The sequence below is a fragment of the Phocoena sinus genome, chromosome 6, assembly GCF_008692025.1.
Source record: "Phocoena sinus isolate mPhoSin1 chromosome 6, mPhoSin1.pri, whole genome shotgun sequence".
NCBI lineage: Eukaryota > Metazoa > Chordata > Mammalia > Artiodactyla > Phocoenidae > Phocoena > Phocoena sinus.
This window is the reverse complement of record NC_045768.1, coordinates 6361525-6381967: the sequence shown is the minus strand read 5'-3', so window position 1 is coordinate 6381967 and position 20443 is coordinate 6361525. Positions and strand designations below refer to the sequence as shown.

General features: G+C 47.1%; 2 protein-coding genes and 1 pseudogene across 9 annotated transcripts in view; 2 read left to right on the top strand and 1 right to left on the bottom strand.

Annotated features, from left to right (window-relative positions):
* Nucleotides 1-18: 18 nt before the first annotated feature.
* Nucleotides 19-7168, bottom strand: C6H9orf78 (chromosome 6 C9orf78 homolog). Its single transcript, XM_032634420.1, has 9 exons — nucleotides 6941-7168; nucleotides 6517-6576; nucleotides 5175-5226; nucleotides 4963-5033; nucleotides 4014-4091; nucleotides 3236-3433; nucleotides 2356-2492; nucleotides 2151-2249; nucleotides 19-694 (listed from the first exon to the last, which is right to left on the bottom strand). The coding sequence occupies exons 1-9, from the start codon at nucleotides 7021-7023 to the stop codon at nucleotides 603-605; spliced, it is 870 nt and encodes a 289-aa protein (XP_032490311.1). The 5' UTR covers nucleotides 7024-7168; the 3' UTR covers nucleotides 19-602.
* Nucleotides 7169-7241: 73 nt separating this feature from the next.
* Nucleotides 7242-20443, top strand: part of USP20 (ubiquitin specific peptidase 20) — a 48485-nt gene continuing 35283 nt past the window's right edge. For 3 of the 8 annotated variants that reach the window (XR_004350341.1, XM_032634738.1, XM_032634737.1), the window contains exon 1: nucleotides 7242-7342. The gene's annotated coding sequence lies outside the window, so the exon portion shown is untranslated. The other 5 variants (XM_032634742.1, XM_032634739.1, XM_032634743.1 and 2 more) reach the window with 5 other exon arrangements.
* On the top strand, nucleotides 8577-18635 carry LOC116755600 (annotated as a pseudogene).

Here is a 20443-nt window from a genome sequence, read left to right as displayed (position 1 = left end):
CAATACCAACAATAAGGCTGGGTCCATTTCATATTTAATACTTAAGTGCTAAAAGTGATAGAACTTGCTTTTTCTTTCATAATGAAAAGAAACAGATAACTTTGTAAAAGTCAGAAAATACCAGTGTTCCTTTGACCTCAAGCTAGATTTTTCTGCTGTCAGCTGGATCCACTGTAAAGAGTGACGGATGCGTTTCTGAACCCCACTCCAGATACTTGAAAACAGGAGACATGATTGCATATATAATAATAATAAAACCACAATCTAAAGGGTATTATCTCACCCTGAAACACACAACTGTTTCCTCCTGACCCAGGGCAAATATTAGGAGAAAGTCAACATATTTACAAACGAGATTTAATAATGCTCTCAAGAATAGAGTTTGTCCCCAAATAGGAAAACTACACATTGTTTCAAAAGGTTACAAATTCAGTGCCTGAAAAATCCAGCAGGTAAGCAGCAGGACGGATAGAGTCTGTTTTGGGAACTGTCTGCTAGCCAATGAGCAGGCTTCTGTCCAGGAAGCCTTTTATCAGGGGGAATAAAGGGAGTGAACCGACACTGTTAATACCCCACTTTGCACCTCTCCCCTTTAGCCTCCCTCAGTACCGCCTGTTCATCTTCTTGAACTTCTCGTAGTGGTAGTCATCTGTGGCCTTCTCGTTGGCAGGACGCTTGCGGTTGGGAGGGGACCCTGAGAAGGAAAAGAGGAAAAGCTGTTTGCCATGCTGGAAGCCAACAACAGGCATAGCTCCACATAGGCAAGGACGACCATGCCTGTCTCACTCCCTACAGGAGCCCCAGTGCCTACTCTAGTGAACAGGAACATAGTAGGGCCTCAGTAAGTACCTGTTTTGGGGTGAATAGCAATAAACATGGTGGAGTCAGGGGCCAACCAAAATATGCTGACTTCAGTGTCAGACCAGGTGGGCAGCAGTAGCTACGCTTCATTGAGAGCTTGACAACGTACCAGGCATGGCACTAAATCTGTTTAGACAAGACTTCCTTCCACCCACCCAGCAATCCTAGCAGGGGCATGTTACCATCTCTGCTCAGAGAGGTTAGCTGATTTGCTCAAGGTCACTCAGGAAGTGAAGGTAGGCTGAGGTGAACCCTTTGGTGTCTCCAAAGTCCCTGCTTCCTAGGTATTAATAATAGGAAGCCCTTTGGGAATCAAAGACTACACAGCTAAGGTGTTACAGAAAATAATTTCTCCAGTAGGAAGGAAGAAACAGAGCAACAGGCTGGATTTTCAGAAGCCTCAGCAAATTTAGCACTTCCTTAGAATCCTCCCATTGTTGATGAGAAAGATGACACCGCCTGGTGCTGGTGAGCACGTGGGAAAGGGGCACTGCTGGATGTTGCTGGCGGGAGAACGAATTAGGATCATCTGGTGAGTTCTCACAAGGCAGCTTAAGGACATGACATAGGCAAGAATGATCATCATTAAATAGGGAAAACTGGGAAACAACCTAAGTGTCCCACCAGAGGGAAATGGTTAGACTATAGGACATCTAACTATACAGCAGAACGTGATATGGCCATTGAAGGGGAAAATGTATTTACTGTCACGGAGAGACAGGCAGAGCTCACTAAAAAGCTGTGAGATCCTATTAAGTATGTATACAGAGTATGTGTATTTTTTAAAAGTGGGCAAGGTTATACACAGTCAGCCCTTGGTATCCCTGGGCTCCGCATCCATGGATACGGAGGGCTGACTGTGGGACTTGAGCATCCACAGATTTTGGTGTCTGCAGCGGGTCCGGGAACCAGTCCCCCACGGATACTGAGGGATAACAATATATAAAAATGTTAACAGGGGCCGTCTTTGGGTGGTGAAATTATGATTAACTTTTAATTTACTTTTGCTTATTGAAATTTTCTAATTTTTTGAGTCTCTGTTATATTTGACAGCCCAGTGAATCCTTAGAGCAACCCCAAGTGGTAAGTTTTATTACTATCCCCATCTTAGAGGTAAAGAAACTGAGGCTTGGAAAGGGGAAGGCACATGACCATGGCACAGAAAATGGACTAGAACCCAGATGCCCTGACCCCAAAGCCCAAGCGCCGCCCCTGCCGAGTCCCTCCCCGCCTCCACGGGCCCTGGGCAACGGTCACGCCAGGCAGCCCGAGGCCTCTGCCGTACTCACGCTCAGGCTCCGGCTTCTCTGTGTCACCCACTCTCAACGGTCGGGCTTTGGGCTCTTCTTTGTTTCTCCGTATGGGAGCATTGAGCTCCTCGTGATAAACTGGACCAAAAGAGACCAGGGGATGGGTCAGACAGACTTCGGGAACCCAGGGACCTCGACCCAATGGCGTGGGCTGGAGCTGCTTCCCCGGAGACGCGACACTTACATCGGTTGTGCTGTACGTAATTCACAGCCATGTTGGTGGGCACAAAGGATGTCTCACTGTCCTTCTTCTTGTTCTGCTGCTCTGCCAGCAGACGGGCCTTGGCATCCTCCGTGGAAATGATATTTTTTATTTTAGCACTATGGGGAGAAAGGAGCCACACCACAGTGAGATCATCACACCTCTGGGCCTCAGGGGGAACTGACTAAAGGGGCTGGCAGCCCCCCCGCCACTGCATAAGGACGTCATCTTTCTTGGGGCACAGCTCTCTATAATTTACCAACTCCCCTGCGGCCAGACTGTCACGGAGCTCTCCCAGCATCGGAGATGCAGGAGTTCCTCTCTTCTGATCAAGAGGAAATTGAGCTGGAGGTCAGGTGAACTGACTAAGGCTCAAAGCTAGTAAGGCCAAAAAGGAAGCGAGAACCCAGAAGTCTCCCAACTTTCTACCACACCCGAAGACGATGACGACCACTGTATTTCCTCCATAAAAATCCCCTTTTGGAGCAGATGCTTTGTAGTAAAAATGAAAGAAGGATCACGGGGTGGCTGAGCCTTTATCATTGCTCCTGCTAGAATAAAGCAGCAGAATACACGGACCTGAAGAGAAGAGCTGAAGGGCTGTGAACTAAGGCTAAATAAAAACATTCTTGTTTGTTTTCAGCAGTCAGGAGTCCCTTGCCTCTTTAACTACTTCTGACCAACCCTTCAGAGAAACTCCTGGCGACAACCACGTCAGCCTGCCACAGAAGACAGTTTGTATCTGTGGGTTTCCAAGGAGACAGGTTAAGAAACAGTCCCTTAACTTTTAACTGGAAAGCAGAGAGCTCGTCTTTTCTGCCTAGGGGCGGGAGAGACGCACGACCGTGGGTCTGAAACGCACTCGATGCCGAGGTCCACCTCCGGGATGCCGCTCAGCATCTGGTTGGACAGCATCTCCTCAGTCTTCTTTGCTGAGGAAACCCGGATGTTTTCCGGCAGTTCGTAAAGGCAGTCCTCTGCATTCTTTGGCTTAACTTTCTGTTCCTCGTGTTCCACGATCCCTTTCCGCTTCTTCAGCTCCGTCTCAATGTACTTCATCCTGGAATGAGATACCCAAAGGCCTCAAAAAGGGGCAGGAAAGCTCACAACTGGTGTCTTTTAAGTGAGTGGTCCCCAACACTGGCTCACGGAGCCGTGATGGTTGATGATGAAGTTGCCATCGTTCCATGGAGGAGAAAAATAAAAATAACTTGAGTTTTTAAGTCAAGCTAAAAATTTTCAACTTAAAGCACCAACATATATTATGAGATTCTGTCCTACCACACCATGTGTAAGGTTCTTTGAAGACAAAAAGATAATGGTAGATGGTAGTTTGTTTAACAGCCTTGTTGGAAGAATGAAAAATAGGCAAGTCCATTGTTTATCCCTGCAATTTTGGGAGGATGGAACACTACTAGTCAAGGAATCTAAAATTCCAAGAACCACACTTTTGAAGAATTTTTGAGTTTTTCAAAGTTCTCAAGCCTCAGGCGGTGGGGAAAGGGGAGGCGGGGGCGCGAGAGGGGCCAATTTGCTGCCTTTGGATAAGTCTAGAAATGTCATCTGTGACAAAATATCTTGGACTCTGTCTGGCTGGAGCCCTCCCCCAATCTCTTACTGATGAACAGACTGACACCTACATGTCAGCATCCTCGTCCCTTCGGTTGGTTTCTGCAGAAAATGACGTCCCCAGATGGAGGTCTTCCTCTTCACTGATCCTAAAAAAGGAGAACAGTGAAGCAGAGCCTTAGAGTCACAGCTAAGTGAGGCTGAGTGTGATGTTACATGAATAAAACAAGTATGCAACGAAATGTACAACGTCCTGTTTATGGTCAAGAAATATATACATATATATGATACGTAAACAGAAGGAACTCTAGGAATATATGCAAGCACCCTGACGGCCTCTGGAGATATCTCGGGGGAATGAGTAGATTCGTTTATATTTCACTTTTGTATTGTGTGTATTATATTTGTAATTGTTTCTATGTTTTCCTCAAAAAAGAAAAACAACTTCCACATGGGTTTGAAAGACAATATATAGCGGCTTCCCAGGTGGTGCAGTGGTTGGGAGTCCGCCTGCCAGTGCAGGGGACATGGGTTCGAGGCCTGGTCCAGGAGGGTCCCACATACCGCAGAGCAACTAAGCCCGTGCGCCACAGCTGCTGAGCCTGCGCTCTAGAGCCCGTGCGCCACAACTACTGAAGCCCACGCGCCTGGAGCCTGTGCTCCGCAACGGGAGAGGCCACTGCAATGAGAAGCTTGCGCACCGCAACGAGGAGTGGCCCCCGCTCGCTGCAACTACAGAAAGCCCACGCGCAGCAGCGAAGGCCCAACGCAACCAAGGATTAAAAAAAAAAAAAGTTAATATACAAGGCACCTTTACAAGAGGTGCCTACCCGCATCACTCTAAGTTAACTTTTGAAGAGTTTTTGTTTTCTTTGTTTTTAAACAACATACCGTTTACAAAGCACAAAGGGTACTCCGAGATGTCTCATTAAAGCTGCGGCAGGACCCAGCTCCCTGGGGGAACACAGACCCAGGCAGGGGCTGCCGGTGAATTTGCCTCTCAGCCAGTTTCGCACTTACTTATCTTTGCCCCTTTCCTTTAGTTTCTTCATGTCCACCATCCCACCTGTCTTCATCTGAAAGGGATCATCCTGCAGAGAGCAAACACAGCCGAGAAGAAGCATTTATATAACTTGCAGTGGAATTTTTTTTGTCTTCTTTTGAGAAAACACAATCATCCACTGAAGAGCAGCCACATCTTCCCACTGCCCAGGGAGGACCCCACAACTCACCACTAGAGTGGTCTCTTCTTGTACCTTCTCTCCCACCAGCAGGGCTACAGCACTGAGAAAAGCCAAAAAGTGGGGGAGAGAGAGAGAGAAAGGGCACAATTCAGAGATAAGGAGAAACATTTAGGAAGTCTTTAGGTTGCAACATTAGGGCAAGGGTGAGATTTGCGGGGTGAACACTGAAGCTGGCTGGAAAAGCCTACAAGAATAACAGGGTCCAAGAAACACTCTAGATGCTGGAGGTGGGGGTAGTGGTGACGTCAGTGGAACATTTTCCTGCAAAGTCATTTAGCATTATCTTGGCTTAGAAATCTCATTTCTAAGATTATGCCTTCAGGGAAAATGAAGCTAAAGACAAATGCAGAGAAATACTATTGCAGCCTTATTTGACGGTGAAATTTAAAAAAATGATCTACAGGTCCCAAAATAAGGGGTAAGTTAAATTATGATATGTACATCTGATAGAATATTATGCAGATATCAAAAAGGTTTTTGGAAAAATTACCCACAATGTGGTTGAATGCCCACAATATCATAAGTTGAAAGTACAGTAGTCCCCCTTTATCTGTGGTTTCACTTTCCACAGTGTCAGTTATCTGTGGTCCAAAAATATTAAATGGAAATTTCCAGAAATAAAAAATTCGTAAGTTTTATATTACCAGCTGTTCTGAATGGTGTGATGAATCTCTGCCATCCTGCCCCGTCCCACAGAGGAGGTGAATCATCCCTTTGTCCTGAGTGTCCACACCGTATACACTACCCACCCATCAGTATAGGAAAAAATAATCTACATAAGGTTCAGTACTACCTAGTCTTCAGGTATCCACTGGGGGTCTCAGAACATAGCCCCCGTGGATAAGAGGGGACTACCGAAGAACAACAGAATAAAAGTAAAGCTGCTCATTGTCCTTACAGAAAAGAGAGAAAACAGACAGGAAAAGAACATTAAATGTTAACACTGATCACCTCTATATGGGAGAATTATGGTACTGTTTATTTTCATGATTATACTTTTCTAAATTTTCCCAAACTCTTAACAATCAGTGTGCATTTCACAGTTAATCACAGTGTGAATTTGACAATAAAAATACTGATCAATGACCTGTTTCTGTACCTCTGGAGCAAACTTCAAGATCACATGGCTCGGGGCATGTCCTGGTTAAACATCTGCAAAAAACGCTTGGACCCCTCCCCAGGCAGTACAAGGTGCAAAGTGTGTCAAGAGAAGGGGCTATGTCTGAGGAGACATTTGTGACAGCGACCGGGTGGGGATGGGGGAGTCGGGGTAGGTGGTGTCTCGGTCATGCCCTCCTCCTCCGGGTCCTCTCCCCCACGCAGTACCCACCTCACCCCGTTGGGCCTCTTCCTCAAGTTCTGCACCTCTCGGGTCTCTTCCAGTTTTAATCTAAAAAAAAAAAAAAAAAACAAAAGGCAATGCACAGGCTGAGAGACCCTCCACGGAACTCAGAGTCAAAAGGCAGCTTCGAGGGACACCCCTGCCTCGCTGCCTGCCCGCAGCGGTCCAGAGGGTGACTCTGCGTCTGGACCCACCAACGGGAGTCAGAACCGCTGCGCATGCCAGGGGCACCTCTCCCAACCATGAGACCTTGGGGCGGCGGTCTCATCCCTACGGGCCTCAATTTCTTCACAGAAGGGGATAACAACCCGGCTCATAATTAGCAATGTTGTCAACAAGATGCCTGGCCGGTGGTGAGTCCCCCTAGGCTGCCTCTCTCTTCCTGCCCCGTGGAAGCCCGCCCCAAACGCACCGAACTTCCTCTGAGTCCTGCTCATCTTCCTCCGACTCCGAGTCGGCCCGGCGCCGGCGGAAAGTCTTCCCGGTGACCGGCATAGTCGCGCCAGCCCCGCGGTCTAGCCGCCGAGCCCCTGCGCTGAGATCTAGGATACTTCCGGCGCTCAGCAGTGAGATCAGAGCGCCGGCCCCTACCCGGCCCGGCCCGGCTCGGTCCGGCCCCAAGCCCTCAGGCCCCGCCCTCGGCCCACACCGTTCATCTGACCACGCCCCTACCCCTGGCGTCGGCCTCTCCCGATTGGGCAGCCGAGGGGGAGGAGGCGGGGCGCGGCCGGCCGGGCCTCCTGACCCTGCGCTGCGCCGAGCCGCGGAAGGCGCGCTTGACTGACAGGCGGAGGTGGCGCGGTTGCTACGGCAGGTGAGTTCCGGGCAGCAGCCAGCTGCTTCAGGGGGCCGGGTCTCTCCGAGAAGGGGCGAGCCCAGTCCAGCTACGGGCCGGCGGGGCCTGGCCCTGCCTGGTACGCAGAACGCCGCGGCCAGGTGAGCTGAGCCTGGGACCACCCCCACACCCTGGCCGCCACCGCCCTGTCCCCTCCTCCAGCCGGCGCCCAGGGGATCCTCTCGGGCCCCAGCAGCCCACTTCGAGCCCCCAGGGGCTCGTTGCTTCTCCGGAACAGGAGCCGCTATCTCTTTTATTTCTGCCTGGGCCTGACCCAGCGTTTAAAGAACGTGTGTGGCGTCTGGGAGCGCTGACTTGTATTTCCCCGGGGTCTGGGCCCTGACGGGCACTTTTTTCTTTAGGGACAAAAGATCACCACTTCTTAGCGACGATGAATTAAAGTCCCAGTCCCGACCGCCCCGCTAATGATCACTTCCAGCCACTTCTCCCCGAGGAGAGTCGCGTCTGGTGTTTTGAACCCACCCGGGAGGGTTTGAGGGTAGAGGGTGCTTGCTGGCCGCTTCCCGGGACCTTCGGGGGCCTTGTTTTCGTCCTTTGTCACGAGGACTGTCTCTCCGGCCTCCGCCCCTTCTACCCGAGGATGCTGTGAGGATTAAGTTTGTTTGAAAAAACAAGCATCAACAAACGCTTAGGATATACCTAAATGCATAAATAACGGCTTACGGGACGTCTAGAAAGCCCTTATTAGTTTTTCTTTTCTCAATATACTGTCTGTCCTTTCCTTTACAAGAACTACCTCTTATTAAGCGCTTCTTATGTGGCAGGCACTGCAGCATTATTTCATTGAACTTACCCAGCAATCCTAGGAAGTAGATTCAGTTACTGTTTTTCATTTTGCAAACGAAGACACCAAGGCTCAGAGAGGCAGTATGTGCCTCAGGTAGCACAGCTGGAAGGCGGAGCAGGAATCAGTCACAGGTCTACCTCTGCTGCACCTTGTTCACTTAAGAGTTCAGTGAATGTTTACTGCAGGTTCCCTGTTCCGGAAGACCGTTCCGAAGCAGGGCAGCATTTCTGGAATGCCTTACTTTTCTCTGGAACACTCTCCTTGGAGGTTGTTTTGTTCTCTTCCTTGGACTGAGACAAATAGTAGACTCAGGACTTGTTGGAACAGCCTTTTGGCTTTGATAAAAAGCCATAGTTTAAAAGCCTCCAAGTCTTGCCCTCTGCAGCCTGGTTCAGCCAAACCCAGATGCACATGGAATCACTGGGCACCTTGTCCGTGGTGGCTGAAGGAGAGGCTCCTTGGGAATTGCTGCAGGAACCCAGGGAGTCGACGTCTGCAGCTCTCACGCTCTCAGAGTTGGCTCCAATTTTGCCCTCGCAGCAGCGCTCCCACCGGGGGTACCGGACAGCACTAAGGAGTGGGCCACAAGGCCAAGGACATTTCTGGATCCCCCTCATCTGACATCCCAGGGAGGACCATCTGGTACAGATGCACTGCCCCCGCTGGCCAAGACCAGAGTGCCCACTGATAACCTCCTGGGCTGTGGCAGATCTAATTGAGACTTGTTTAGCAAAAGTAATGCTGAAAAGTGGCAGCTGTGAATCTGGCAGCGTGTGGCTGGGCTGAGGGGCTGCAGATCCTCTGAGTTTTGCTGGGCCTTTTTGGGGATGGGATGAAACTGCTTCTCAGAGGGAGCCTGTGGGAAATCTGGGTTCTCTTCAGTTCAGAGATAGACCATGTCTTCGTTTGGTTTGAGAGCTTGGTTCCTGAGGAAATGTGCAGGTTTGGCTTGAGTTTGGGTTAGCGTGCCGGCTCCTTTGTGGAGCCAGGTGAAACGTGGGCTTGTGTCAGTGAGCATTCATGTCTTTGGGATCCAGCAAAATGATTGCAGTTCACAGCCTGGCCATAGCACGTATTCAGTGAATGTTTGTTAGACGGGTTTACTTATTCAGCAGCTATTTACTGAGCTTTCAGTATATGGAGCAGGCACTGTTTTAGGTGCTTGAAGAATATCAGGGAGCAAAGGAGACTAAAGACCCCTGAACTAGTGGACTTTATCTTCTGATAACATGATAAGTATGTAAGTATGTTAGAAGGTGATGCCATGGAAATAGAAAAAAATAGAGCAAGACAAGGGAATCAGGGGTGGGAGGGAGGGTTGACTTGCTAATTTCAGTTGGTGTTCTGGTTTGAGGTTTGGTGGGTAACATGACAAAGCAGCGGACTGAATTCTAGGCCCTGGGTTCAAGTCCCAGTTCTGCCAGCTTGCTGTGTGAGTCTGGCCAGGAAACTTCCCTTCTCTGAGCCAGTTTCCCCACCAGAGTCCCTGCTGTGACGTTTACTGGCTGTGTGACCTTGGCATGAACCTCTCTGATCCTTTCCTGCTTGGTGGTTTTAGGGGTCCTAGTCTGAGTTTCTGCTTAGACCTACTCCAGGGTTTACAGCTTCCCAGTGACTGTGGCCAGTCACTGCCTCCCGCCTGTTAAGCCCCAGGGGCTGCCAACCCCATTAACAGACTCTTTTGGACCCCGGAACAAAGTGCAACACCAGGTTTCGGGCCATGAAGAGATGTTATCCTAAACTTAAGGAATTTAAGTTGAGCAGAAAAATGCTGTGTGAAGAATGACTCAGAAGAGGTACTTGTGAGGGAGGCCAGGGGAAGCTACTCTGGGGGTGTGGGGGTGTGGGTTCAAGGATGTAAAGGTCATCCCCACTCCAGTCTGGCCAGGGCTATTTGGGAGCTGGTCGAGCCGACAGTTCAGAGCACTGACTTTGGGGCAGGCCGTCCTGGGTTTGAATCCTGGCTCAACTGCTCAGTAGCTGTGTGGCCCCCTGCCAGTCACTTTGCCTCTCTGAGCCTCCGTCTTTCCTCCTTTGGTGATGGAGGTGGAGATGGATTTAGTTCTCAATGTTGCCCGACCTCCAGAGTGGTTGTGAGGATTTAGTGAGGTCTAGTAGTACCCGTTCCAGTACACCGGGCCACTCCGGGCGGCGGCAGGCAGGGCTTGGCAGGGAAGGAGGTTTGAGGGTCCTGCTTTGAGAGTCGGAAAGATGGTTGACTCAGTGAATTAAGACTGGTTAAAGGAAGGGATGTATCTGGGATTTGGGGAAAATGGGGTTGCTTGGAAGTAGAATGGAGAGAAGGCACGAGGGAGGGAAGAGATATGTGTTCTGTGGGGCGGAGGGCAGCATGGAGGGGTGCGGGCACAGGTGTGTGGGGTGTGGGGTGGCCAGTGTGGTGGGGATCAGGGCAGGTGGGGTCCTTGTGTTGGGGGCGGGCTTGGTAGCATCACCTTCCCATCCTGAGGAACAGGGCTCTTAGGTGGCAGGAGGATGTAGCCAGAACCCCTAGGAAAGTGATGAGTAATGGTCACCTGAGGCCTGGTCGCAGCAGCTCTGCCAGGCCCAGATGTGCTGCCTCACTGCCTGTGCTCCTGCACGGGGTTGAGGTGGGTTACTTTCCCCGTCACTCCGAGCAGGCCCCGGGGAGGGGGAACGTGCCTGCCCTTATTCAGGATGAAGCATCTTGGAAGTCTCATCCGGGGCCTGCAACAGGTGGGCTCAGTGCCAGACCTACCGGCCTGCCTCCTTTCTTCCTGCTTTCTCGTCCCCGAGAGAGGAGGTGGGTCTGGTGGGTCAGGAGGGAGAGGTGCCCCGGGGTCGCTGTAGTGGAGGTGCAACCCCTCTGGCTGGCATCTCGGGCGCAGGCTGTGAGGCAGTGATTTCCAACAGCACAGCAGAGCCGCGGCTCTCAAGAGGGCCCATTCCCGCATCCAGGCCTCTCAGCAGCACAGGTATCTTTCCCTTTCAGTTTTTATTAAACACCTGCCGTGTGCACTCCATTTATTTGCACAGAGGGAAGGGTGGGAAGGGCTGTGAAGGCGGACCCCACCTGGCTCACTTCCCACTGCACCGCTTCCTTGCTCTGTGGTCTCAGGCAAGTGGCTTCCCATCTCGGAGCCTCCGTTCTTCCTCCATAAGATGAGAAACAGCGGTCCTTACCCAAGAGTGTGTAGTGAAGTGCCGGGCATCGTGCCTAGCTCAGAGTAGGCACTCGAGCTTCTGCTGTTGAGTTAGGGTTACCTTTTCCGAAAGACCCCTCCCTGCTCCCACCTTAAGTGAATTAAAGGGACTCTTTCAAAAGTGTCTGTTTTGAAAAACATCAAACTTATAGAAAAGCGAAAAGAATAATAAAATGAAATCCCATTTATACCCTTCACCTGTATTCACCGATTATTAATATGTTTGCCCTGTTTTACTGTCTGTATATTTATACACTCATTATCACCAGAATCATTATTGCCGATCTATTTAAGAGTAAGTTGCAGATATCATGACCCTTTGCCCCTAAATATTTCAGGAGGAATTATCTAAGAACAAGGACACTGTAATACATAACCAGAAAATGTTTTTCATCTTCAGAAGCTTTAACATTGATATAATACTATATCAGTTTCCCAGGGCTGCCAAAGTCCACAGACTGGATGGCTTAAACAACAGAAATTTATTTTCTCACAGTTCTGGAGGCTGGAGGTCCAAGATAAAGATGTCAGCAGATTCGGTTTCTTCTGAGGCCTCTCCTTGACTTGTAGACAGTGACCTCCTTGCTGTGTCCTCACATGGTCTTTTCTCTGGGTGCATCCTTGGTGCCTCCAACACCAGTCAGGTTGGATTAAGGCCCACCCTAAAGACCTCATAGAACTTAATTACCTCTTTAAAGACCTTATCTCCCAATAAGATTACATTCTGAGGTACTGGAGGTTAGGACTTCAACATATGAATTGGTGGGGGGGACTCAACTGGGTCCATAACAAATACTGTTATCTAATATGTAGTCCATATTCAAATGTGTCAGTTGTTCCACTAATGTCCTTTTCCCCGTTGATCCAGGATCCAATTTTGTCAAGTCTTTTTAATGCCTTTTCTCTGGAACAGTTTCTCAGCCTGTGTTGAGGAAGGGAATTGATTTGCCTAGAAGCAGAGGTGCTGGCTGCCTTGGGACAGGAGCCCTATTTAAGGATTTGCACCATTCCCTTGGGTCTCTTTTCAGGGCTTTACTTTGGTGTCAAAAGCACTAGGAGGTGAGCTTGGATCTTTAAAAGTGTCACCGAGAGCCAGAACTGCATTAGTCACCTGCTGTGTGTCATACTTGGTGGACATTATACATTTCTCGGCTGGGCTGCTTGGCCTGCACTGTTCTGGGCAGTGGAGCCCTGAGTGAAAAGCTGATGCAGGACATGCGACTTATGTTCCTACCAATCTCAGTTTCCAGATCTATAAAACATGGCCAGTAACACAATTTATAGTACTAAGCATTTTTTGAACTTTGTTGCTGTGCAGATAGATACAAACTCTGAGCCTCCCTGCAAGTCCAAGTGATCAGAAGTCATTAAATCCTTCCCGTGGGGCTTCCCTGGTGGCGCAGTGGTTGGGGGTTCGCCTGCCAATGCGGGGGACACGGGTTCGTGCCCCGGTCCAGGAGGATCCCACATGCCGCAGGGCGGCTGGGCCCGTGAGCCATGGCCGCTGAGCCTGCGCGTCCGGAGCCTGTGCGTCTGGAGCCTGTGCTCTGCAACGGGAGAGGCCACAACAGTGAGATGCCCTCATAGTGCAAAAAAAAAAAAAAAATCCCATGCATTGCCCCACTTCATCCTCTCAGTTACCCTAGTTGCTGTCTTTGTCCCCATTTTCCTGGTTGAGGAAACTGAGGGTTGGGTGATTTAGCTAAAGATACACAGCTTGCAAGTGACAAGAGCAAGGAGTCGAACTCAGGGCTAGCCGTCTCCATAATTGCCTTGTGTGATTACAGACAACTCCGGGGATGATGGGTGTGGAGCAACTGACATGTAGTAAGAGCGCAGTGGAAGGTGGCTCCCGTTAGTAATTATAGCATCCTTTGTGGCTGCACACAGGTGCCGTGGTGTTCAAACAGGGAACTCTGTGCCCCATGAGGGCAGGGCCCGGGCCTGGCTTCTTTCCCATCACCCTAAGGAGGTCAGTGTTGGTTGGGGACCAAGATAAAACAAAATGAAAAATTTTAGACGGCTGGGATCCGTAAAGTATGAGCCTTGCAGACTCGTGCACTTCAGATGTTTCAGGTCCTGCGTGGACTATTAAGCACCCAAAGTTTTTGGTACTACCACGTGACATTTCCCTGTATGTAAACTGATTTTTTAAAACTTGAAGTATAGTTGATTTACAATGTTGTGTTAGTTTCAGGTGTATAGCACAGTGATTCAATTATACATACATACATATATAGGTGTGCATAGGTATATATATGTGTGTATGTAGGTATATATAGGTGTATATATATATAGGTGTGTTTATATATATATATATATATGTATTTTTTCAGATTCTTTTCCTTTATAGGTTACTACAAAATATTGAGTATAGTTCCCTGTGCTATACAGTAGGTCCTTGTTGGTTATCTATTTTATATGGTAGGGTGTGTATGTTAATCCCAGACTCCTAATTTCCCCTTTGGTAACCACAAGTTTGTTTTCTATGTTTGTGGGTCTATTTGTACAAAATGATTTTTAACCATTAACTTTTTAACTAATGTTAGTAAACCTTAAACTTTCTATGTCGCTCATACACTGTTGGGAGGCAGATAAATTTGTATAATCTTTCTGGAGGAAAATTTGTCAATATATATCTAGTGCCTTCAAAACAAACATTTTGACCCAGTAATTTTTCCTGTGGTCAAAGATGTAGTCAAAGATTTATATTCTAAAATATTCCTCACTGCCATATATCTAATAACAAAACACATACACACACACACACACAGATATCCTAAGTGTCCAACAATAGGAGAATGGTTAAGTAAGGTATTGTAGAGCTTAAACTGTATGTGGTGTAATGTTATTCAGCCATTAGAAATGAAGTTGTTAAAAAGAAGTCTAGTGAAGTGGGAAATGTTTATAATATAAACCAAAAAAATCTGTATACAAACTATATCTGTCATAGTCTGGTTTAGTTTTAAAATTTATATATTCATACATATGAATAAGACTTACCAAAGCAGTAACCAAATTTTTTTCTGTGTAGAAGGATTACAGGTGATTTTTATTTCAGTTTATGTTTGTCTGTGTTTTCCAGCTTCTATGGAGGTGAATATTAATTTCATTAAAACCAAACAAAAACGCCATTTTCTCTTTGCAGGATAGGTAGGAGAAGATGAAAATTTTTAACCCAGCACAGAAGTTAATGAGGCAAAAACAAAGGTGTTAAGAGCAAATCTTCTTCAGAACGAGTCACAAGGTGAAGAGTTGTACTTTTCAAGCCATCCAGGTAGCGGCTGAGGCAGTTCTTGGGGCTTCCGGGACCACTCAGGTGCTGCTGCCCCTCTCTGAAATGGCCCTCAAGTGTCCTGTTCACACTCTGTGGGCCTGGAGAGCTCCAAGGGATGAGGTTCTCCTCCCCAGGGTGCTCTCAGGAGTCTGCAGAGAAGCACGGACAGACGCAAGAGGGGCAACCCCACATACCGAAGAGGCTGGACACGTGCTCCTCTTATTTTCGAAACTTTTTTTTTTTTTTTTTTGCAGTACGCAGGCCTCTCACTGTTGTGGCCTCTCCCGTTGCGGAGCACAGGCTCCGGATGCGCAGGCTCAGCAGCCATGGCTCACGGACCCAGCCGCTCCGCGGCATGTGGGATCTTCCCCGACCGGGGCACGAACCCGCGTCCCCTGCATCAGCAGGCAGACTCTCAACCACTGCGCCACCAGGGAAGCCCTTATTTTTGAAACTTTAAAAATTATACTTAAAAGTAACCAATTAGGGTCTATGTTACAAAAGCAACACAAATTTGTTGCAGAAAATGCAGACAAGCAAAAAAGGAGGAAAAGAAATCACTTGACTCTGTCCTCCCAGAGATGAGGAGGGCACCCTTTCTGTAGGTGCAAAAACAAAATTATTTTACCAAAATGGAATTTTACTATAACAGCGTTTTATAACTTTTTGACTTTTTTTCCTTTTCTATTATGGTTTATTACAGGATATTGAATATCGTTTCTGTGCTATACAGTAGGACCTTATTTATCCATTCTATGTATAATAGTTTACATCTGTATAGCTTTTTGACTTCCGATTCATTCAGCAAATATTTACTGAGAAGTTACTATGTTCCAGGTGCTGTTTTAGGTATTTGGGATACAACAGTGCATAAAACAGATCCCTGCCCTTAGGGGACTCACATTCTTGAGGAAAGATAGGAATTAGACAAACAAAAAATCCCGGCAGTCTAGTGGTTAGGACTCTGCGCTTCCACTGCAGGGGACCCAGGTTCGATCCCTGTTTGGGAACTAAGATCCTGCCTGCTGTACAGCATGGCCAAAAAAAAAAAAAAAGGATAAATGACCAAAATGATTATAGAGCATGCCAAGTATGGGCCAGGATGGAGAGAGGGCCTTTCTCGAAAGAGAGTAATGGGGTAGGGTGGGACTGCCTTCATCAGGGTGGCCAGGGGACCTGGTCAGGGGACAGTGAAACCGAGAACTGAAGGATGAGAGAGGGAGAGCTACATTGAGCAGCACGGCAGGGCACCAGTGGGGACCAGTGTCTTTCCTGGTCATTGAGCAGTTTACGTCATTATACCCCGTCCCAGCTTTTTCAGATTTGTTTTAATGGTGTCATACTATATGTATTCTTATGCAACTTATTTAAAAGTTATTGTATTTTATTGTAGTTTTAAAACGTCAGTAGAATACATATAACATGAAATGTACCATCTTAATCATCTTTTAGTGTACAGCTCGCTGGCATTAAGTATATTTACAATGTTAGGCAACCATCACCACCGTCCATCTCCAGAACTTTTCCGTCTCCCCAAGCGGAAACTCTGCACCCACAAGTCAACTCCCCATTCCCCCTACCCCTGACAGCCATCATGCTACTGTCTGTCTCTATGGATCTGACTCCTCTAGGGACCTCATATAGGTAGAATCGTACAGTATTTGTCCTTTAGTGTCCGGCTTATCTCATTTCGCATAATGTCGTCTAAAACATTCCAAGACCATAGAAAGTTCCCTCTTGCCTCTTTGCAGTGTAGCCTTACCTTCTGCCCCAGGCAGCTACTGATCCAGTTTCTATCACTGCAGATTAGTTTCGTCTGTTTTGAAGTTTCATAAAAGTAGAATCATATAATGTGTACTTCTTTGTTTCTTTGACTTCTTTTCCTCAGCTTAATGTTTCTGGAATTGATTCATGTTGCTGTGGGTATCAGTAGGTCTTTCTAATGCCATGTATTATTCTATATGAAAATACCAAGAGTTTGCTTCAGTCCCCTGTTTGTTGGACATTTAGGGTCTTTCCAGTTTTGGGCTATGATGTATAAAGCTATTATGAGTGTCTGTGTACAAGTCTTTGTGTAGATGCATGTTTTCATTTCTCCTGGGACGATATCTAAGAGAGGAATTGCAGGATCCTATGATAAGTATAAGCTTACCTTTGTAGGAAACTGCTAAACTATTTCCAAAGGTTTTTATACCACTTAACACTCCTATCAGAATATATGAGAATTCCTTTACAAATTCAGCAACAGCTGGTAACGTATGTTATTAGTTTTAGATATTCTTGGGTGTGTGAGATGTTATCTCATGGTTTTAACTTGCATGTCTCTGATGGCAGGTGATGTTGAGCGTGTTTTCATGGGCTCGTTGGCCGTTCTTACTTGGTGAAGTATCTGTTCAATCATTTGTCCATTTAACAAAATTAGACCATTTACCCTTTTGGGAGTTGTAAGAGTTCTTTATATATTTTGGGTATTTGTCAGATACAGGTTTCGTGAACATTTTCTCCCAGCCTGTAGCTTGTCTTTTCATTTTCTTAACAGCATCTTTTGAAAAGAAAAAGTTTTAATTTTGAAAAAGTCCAGTTCATCAATGTTTCCTTTTATGATTAATGCCTTTTGTGCCCTGAGACCTTCGCCAGCTTCAAAGTTGCCAAGATTTTCTCTGTTTTTTCCTCTAGAAGTTTCAGAGTTGTAATTTGTTTGTTTAAAGTCTGAGATCTGGAGAATTGGTGGGCTGTTCCATGCCCAGGCTGGTCCTGGAGGGGCTGTTGGTCAACGGGAGGGTCAGGGTGAGGTCCGGGGCTGCGGTCGTGGCTCAGCAGACGGACCTTGAGGGCTCCGTGGGGTTTGCAGATCTCCCACATCAAGTATACAGCAATCAGTGAAGACAGTGGTTGAATTCACACTTAGGGTTCTACAATAACCAACTCGTTATTCCTCACAGATTTGTATTCTCCAGAGCATCCAGGTCCTTCCATAGAATAAAAAAGACCGTATAGATGGAACAATCCAAAGTTTTCTTCAAAGAACACAATAGTTGATGCCCTGGGGTTTGGAGATGCAGTTGGTCATAGACAGCCTGTTACTGACTGCATTGATAGCACATGCGAGGACCACCTAAGTGCAGAATCTCGAGTGAACAGACGTTAGACGCTGGACAACAAGATGCAGAGTTGTTTACACTTCGTTGCTCCTTCAAGACATGGATACCATGGATATCCATAGTACCACTGGATATCGAGTTTATGAAGTGTTTGCATGAAAAAGTGAGTATTATCCCACTTATTGCCAAAGCTCACACCAGAGAAGTGCCAACAGTTTAGAAAACAGATGATGAAAGAAACCCAAAACTATAAAATTAAAATACGTGAATTTCCAGAAACAGATGATGATGAAAAATAAAAACTTGTTAAAAACATGGAGGACCGTTTCCCTCTTGCTGTGGAAGGTAGCAATACTGTCATCAAGGTTAATGGCAAAAGGGTCAGAGGAAGGCGGTATGCTTGGGGTATTGCTGAAGTTAAAAGTGGTGAACATTGGGATTTGACAATTCTAAGAGATATGTTGCTAAGAACACACATGCAGGACTTGAAAGATGTTATTGGTAACGTGCGCTATGAGAACTACAGAAGCAGAAAACCTGCAGCTGTGACTTACGATGCAGTTGACAACAACAAGAACAAAAGACAGCTTCCTAAGAGCCCCCTGGCACAAATGGAAGAAGAAAGAAGGGCGCGTGTAGCTAAGATGATGTTGGAGATGGAGCAGGTGTTGGAGATGAAGGCCAAAGAAAAAGTTCGAAAGCTGAAGGACTCTGAAGCTGAGCTCCAGCGGCGCCATGAGCAAATGAAAAAGAATTTGGAAGCACTGCACAAAGAATTGGAGGAAAAATGTCATCAATTTGAAGATGAGAAATCAAACTGGAAAAGCTCAATAGTGTACTTTCGAACAACCAAACTCTTTGAGAACCATGGAAAAAAAATGAGAAGAAAGGGAAGGTCTTTTAAACCCTCTACTGACCACCAATTACATAAAGTCTGTGATTCATTTCTAAATAATTTTTGTGTACGGTATGTAGGGTAGGGGTTAAAGTTCATTTTTTTTTACCATATGGATATCATCGTTCCAGTACCATTTGTTGAAAAGACCATCTTTTGCCCATTGAATTATATCAGTACCTTGGGATTTCCCTGGTGGTCCAGTGGGTAAGACTCCACGCTCCCAATGCAGGGGGAGCAGGTTCTATCCCTGGTCAGGGAACTACATCCCTCATGCCACAACTAAGAGTCAGTATGCCGCAGCTAAGAAGTCCGCACACCACAACTAAGAGTCTGCATGCCGCGGCTAGGAAGTCTGCACGCCACAGCTAAGACTTGGCACAGCCAAAATTAAAAATAATAATAATAATGAATTATATCAGTACCTTTGTTGGAAATCAATTGACAACAAATGTGTGGGTCTAGACTTTCTACTCTGTTCCCTTGAGCTGTATGTCTGTGTTTGAGCCCATGCCACACTGACTTGATTACTGTAGCTTTATAGAAAGTCTTAAGTCAAGTATAAGTCTTCCAACTTTGTTCTTTTCAAAAATTGTTTTGGCTATTTTAGGTCTTTTGCTTTTCCCTATAAATTTTATTTTATTTTTTTTAATGAAAAAAATTTATTATTTATTTAGACTGTGTTGGGTCTTCATTGCTGTGCACGGGCTTTCTCTTGTTGCGGTGAGCAGGGGCTACTCTTCATTGCAACGTGTGGGCTTCTCATTGCGGTGGCTTCTCATGTGGAGCACAGGCTCTAGGCGTGTGGGCTTCAGTAGTTGCGGCACGCGGACCCTAGGGTGCGGGGGCTTCAGTAGTGGTGGCACATGGGCTCAGTAGCTGTGGCTTGCGGGCTCTAGAGCGCAGGCTCAGTAGTTGGGGCGCACGGGCTTAGTTGCTTCGTGGCATGTGGGATCTTCCTGGACTAGGGATTGAACCTGTGTCCCCCGCATTGGCAGGAGGATTCTTAACCACTGCACCACCAAGGAAGTCCCCTTATAAATTTTAGAATCAGCTTGGCAATTTCTACAAACAAGGCTGCTGGGATTTTGATTGAGATTACATTGAATCTGTAGATCAATTTGGGGAGAACGGACATCTTAACCGTATTAAGTGTGCTAGTCCGTGGACGTGGTGTATCTCTCCATTTATTTAGATCTCATTTAATTTCATGGATAGGAAGATTTAACATTCATCATCATTTTCAATGGCAACGTAGTACAACAGTGTATGGTTGGGGTACCCTTTAACCAGTTCCCTGTTGTTGTTCACTTGGATTATGTCCAGTTTCCCCCCATTATAAACAGCGCTACAGTGGATGTCTTTGTCATTCTGTCTTTGCACACACCCTTGATGATTTACTTAGAGAAAATCTGGAGCCAAGTCAACCCTCTTGACTGTTCTTTGCTCTCTGCCTTACTTAAACTGGTGGGCATTCGTGTGCGGTGGAATGTGGAATGCCAGTGATCGGGCTTGCTTTTGGTGAGGCCCAGTGCACAGTGACTTAGAACAGGGGTTGGCTAACTGTGACAGCAGGCTGGGATTGTTTTGTCAGGCCCTCGAGTTAAGATTTTTTTTTTTTTTGCGGTATGCGGGCCTCTCACTGTTGTGGCCTCTCCCGTTGCGGAGCACAGGCTCCGGACGCGCAGGCTCAGTGGCCATGGCTCACAGGCCCAGCCGCTCGGCGGCATGTGGGATCTTCCTGGACCGGGGCATGAACCCGTGTCCCCTGCATCGGCAGACAGACTCTCAACCACTGCGCCACCAGGAAGCCCAAG

Coding starts and splice junctions, on each gene's coding strand:
- C6H9orf78 (XM_032634420.1), bottom strand. CDS start 7,023: ATGCCGGTCACCGGGAAGACTTTCCGCCGGCGCCGGGCCGACTCGGAG. Junction 5,034..5,174: donor AAGAAGAGACCACTCTAGTG/GTGAGTTGTGGG, acceptor TGCTCTCTGCAG/GATGATCCCTTTCAGATGAA. Junction 2,250..2,355: donor TTACGTACAGCACAACCGAT/GTAAGTGTCGCG, acceptor CTTTTGGTCCAG/TTTATCACGAGGAGCTCAAT.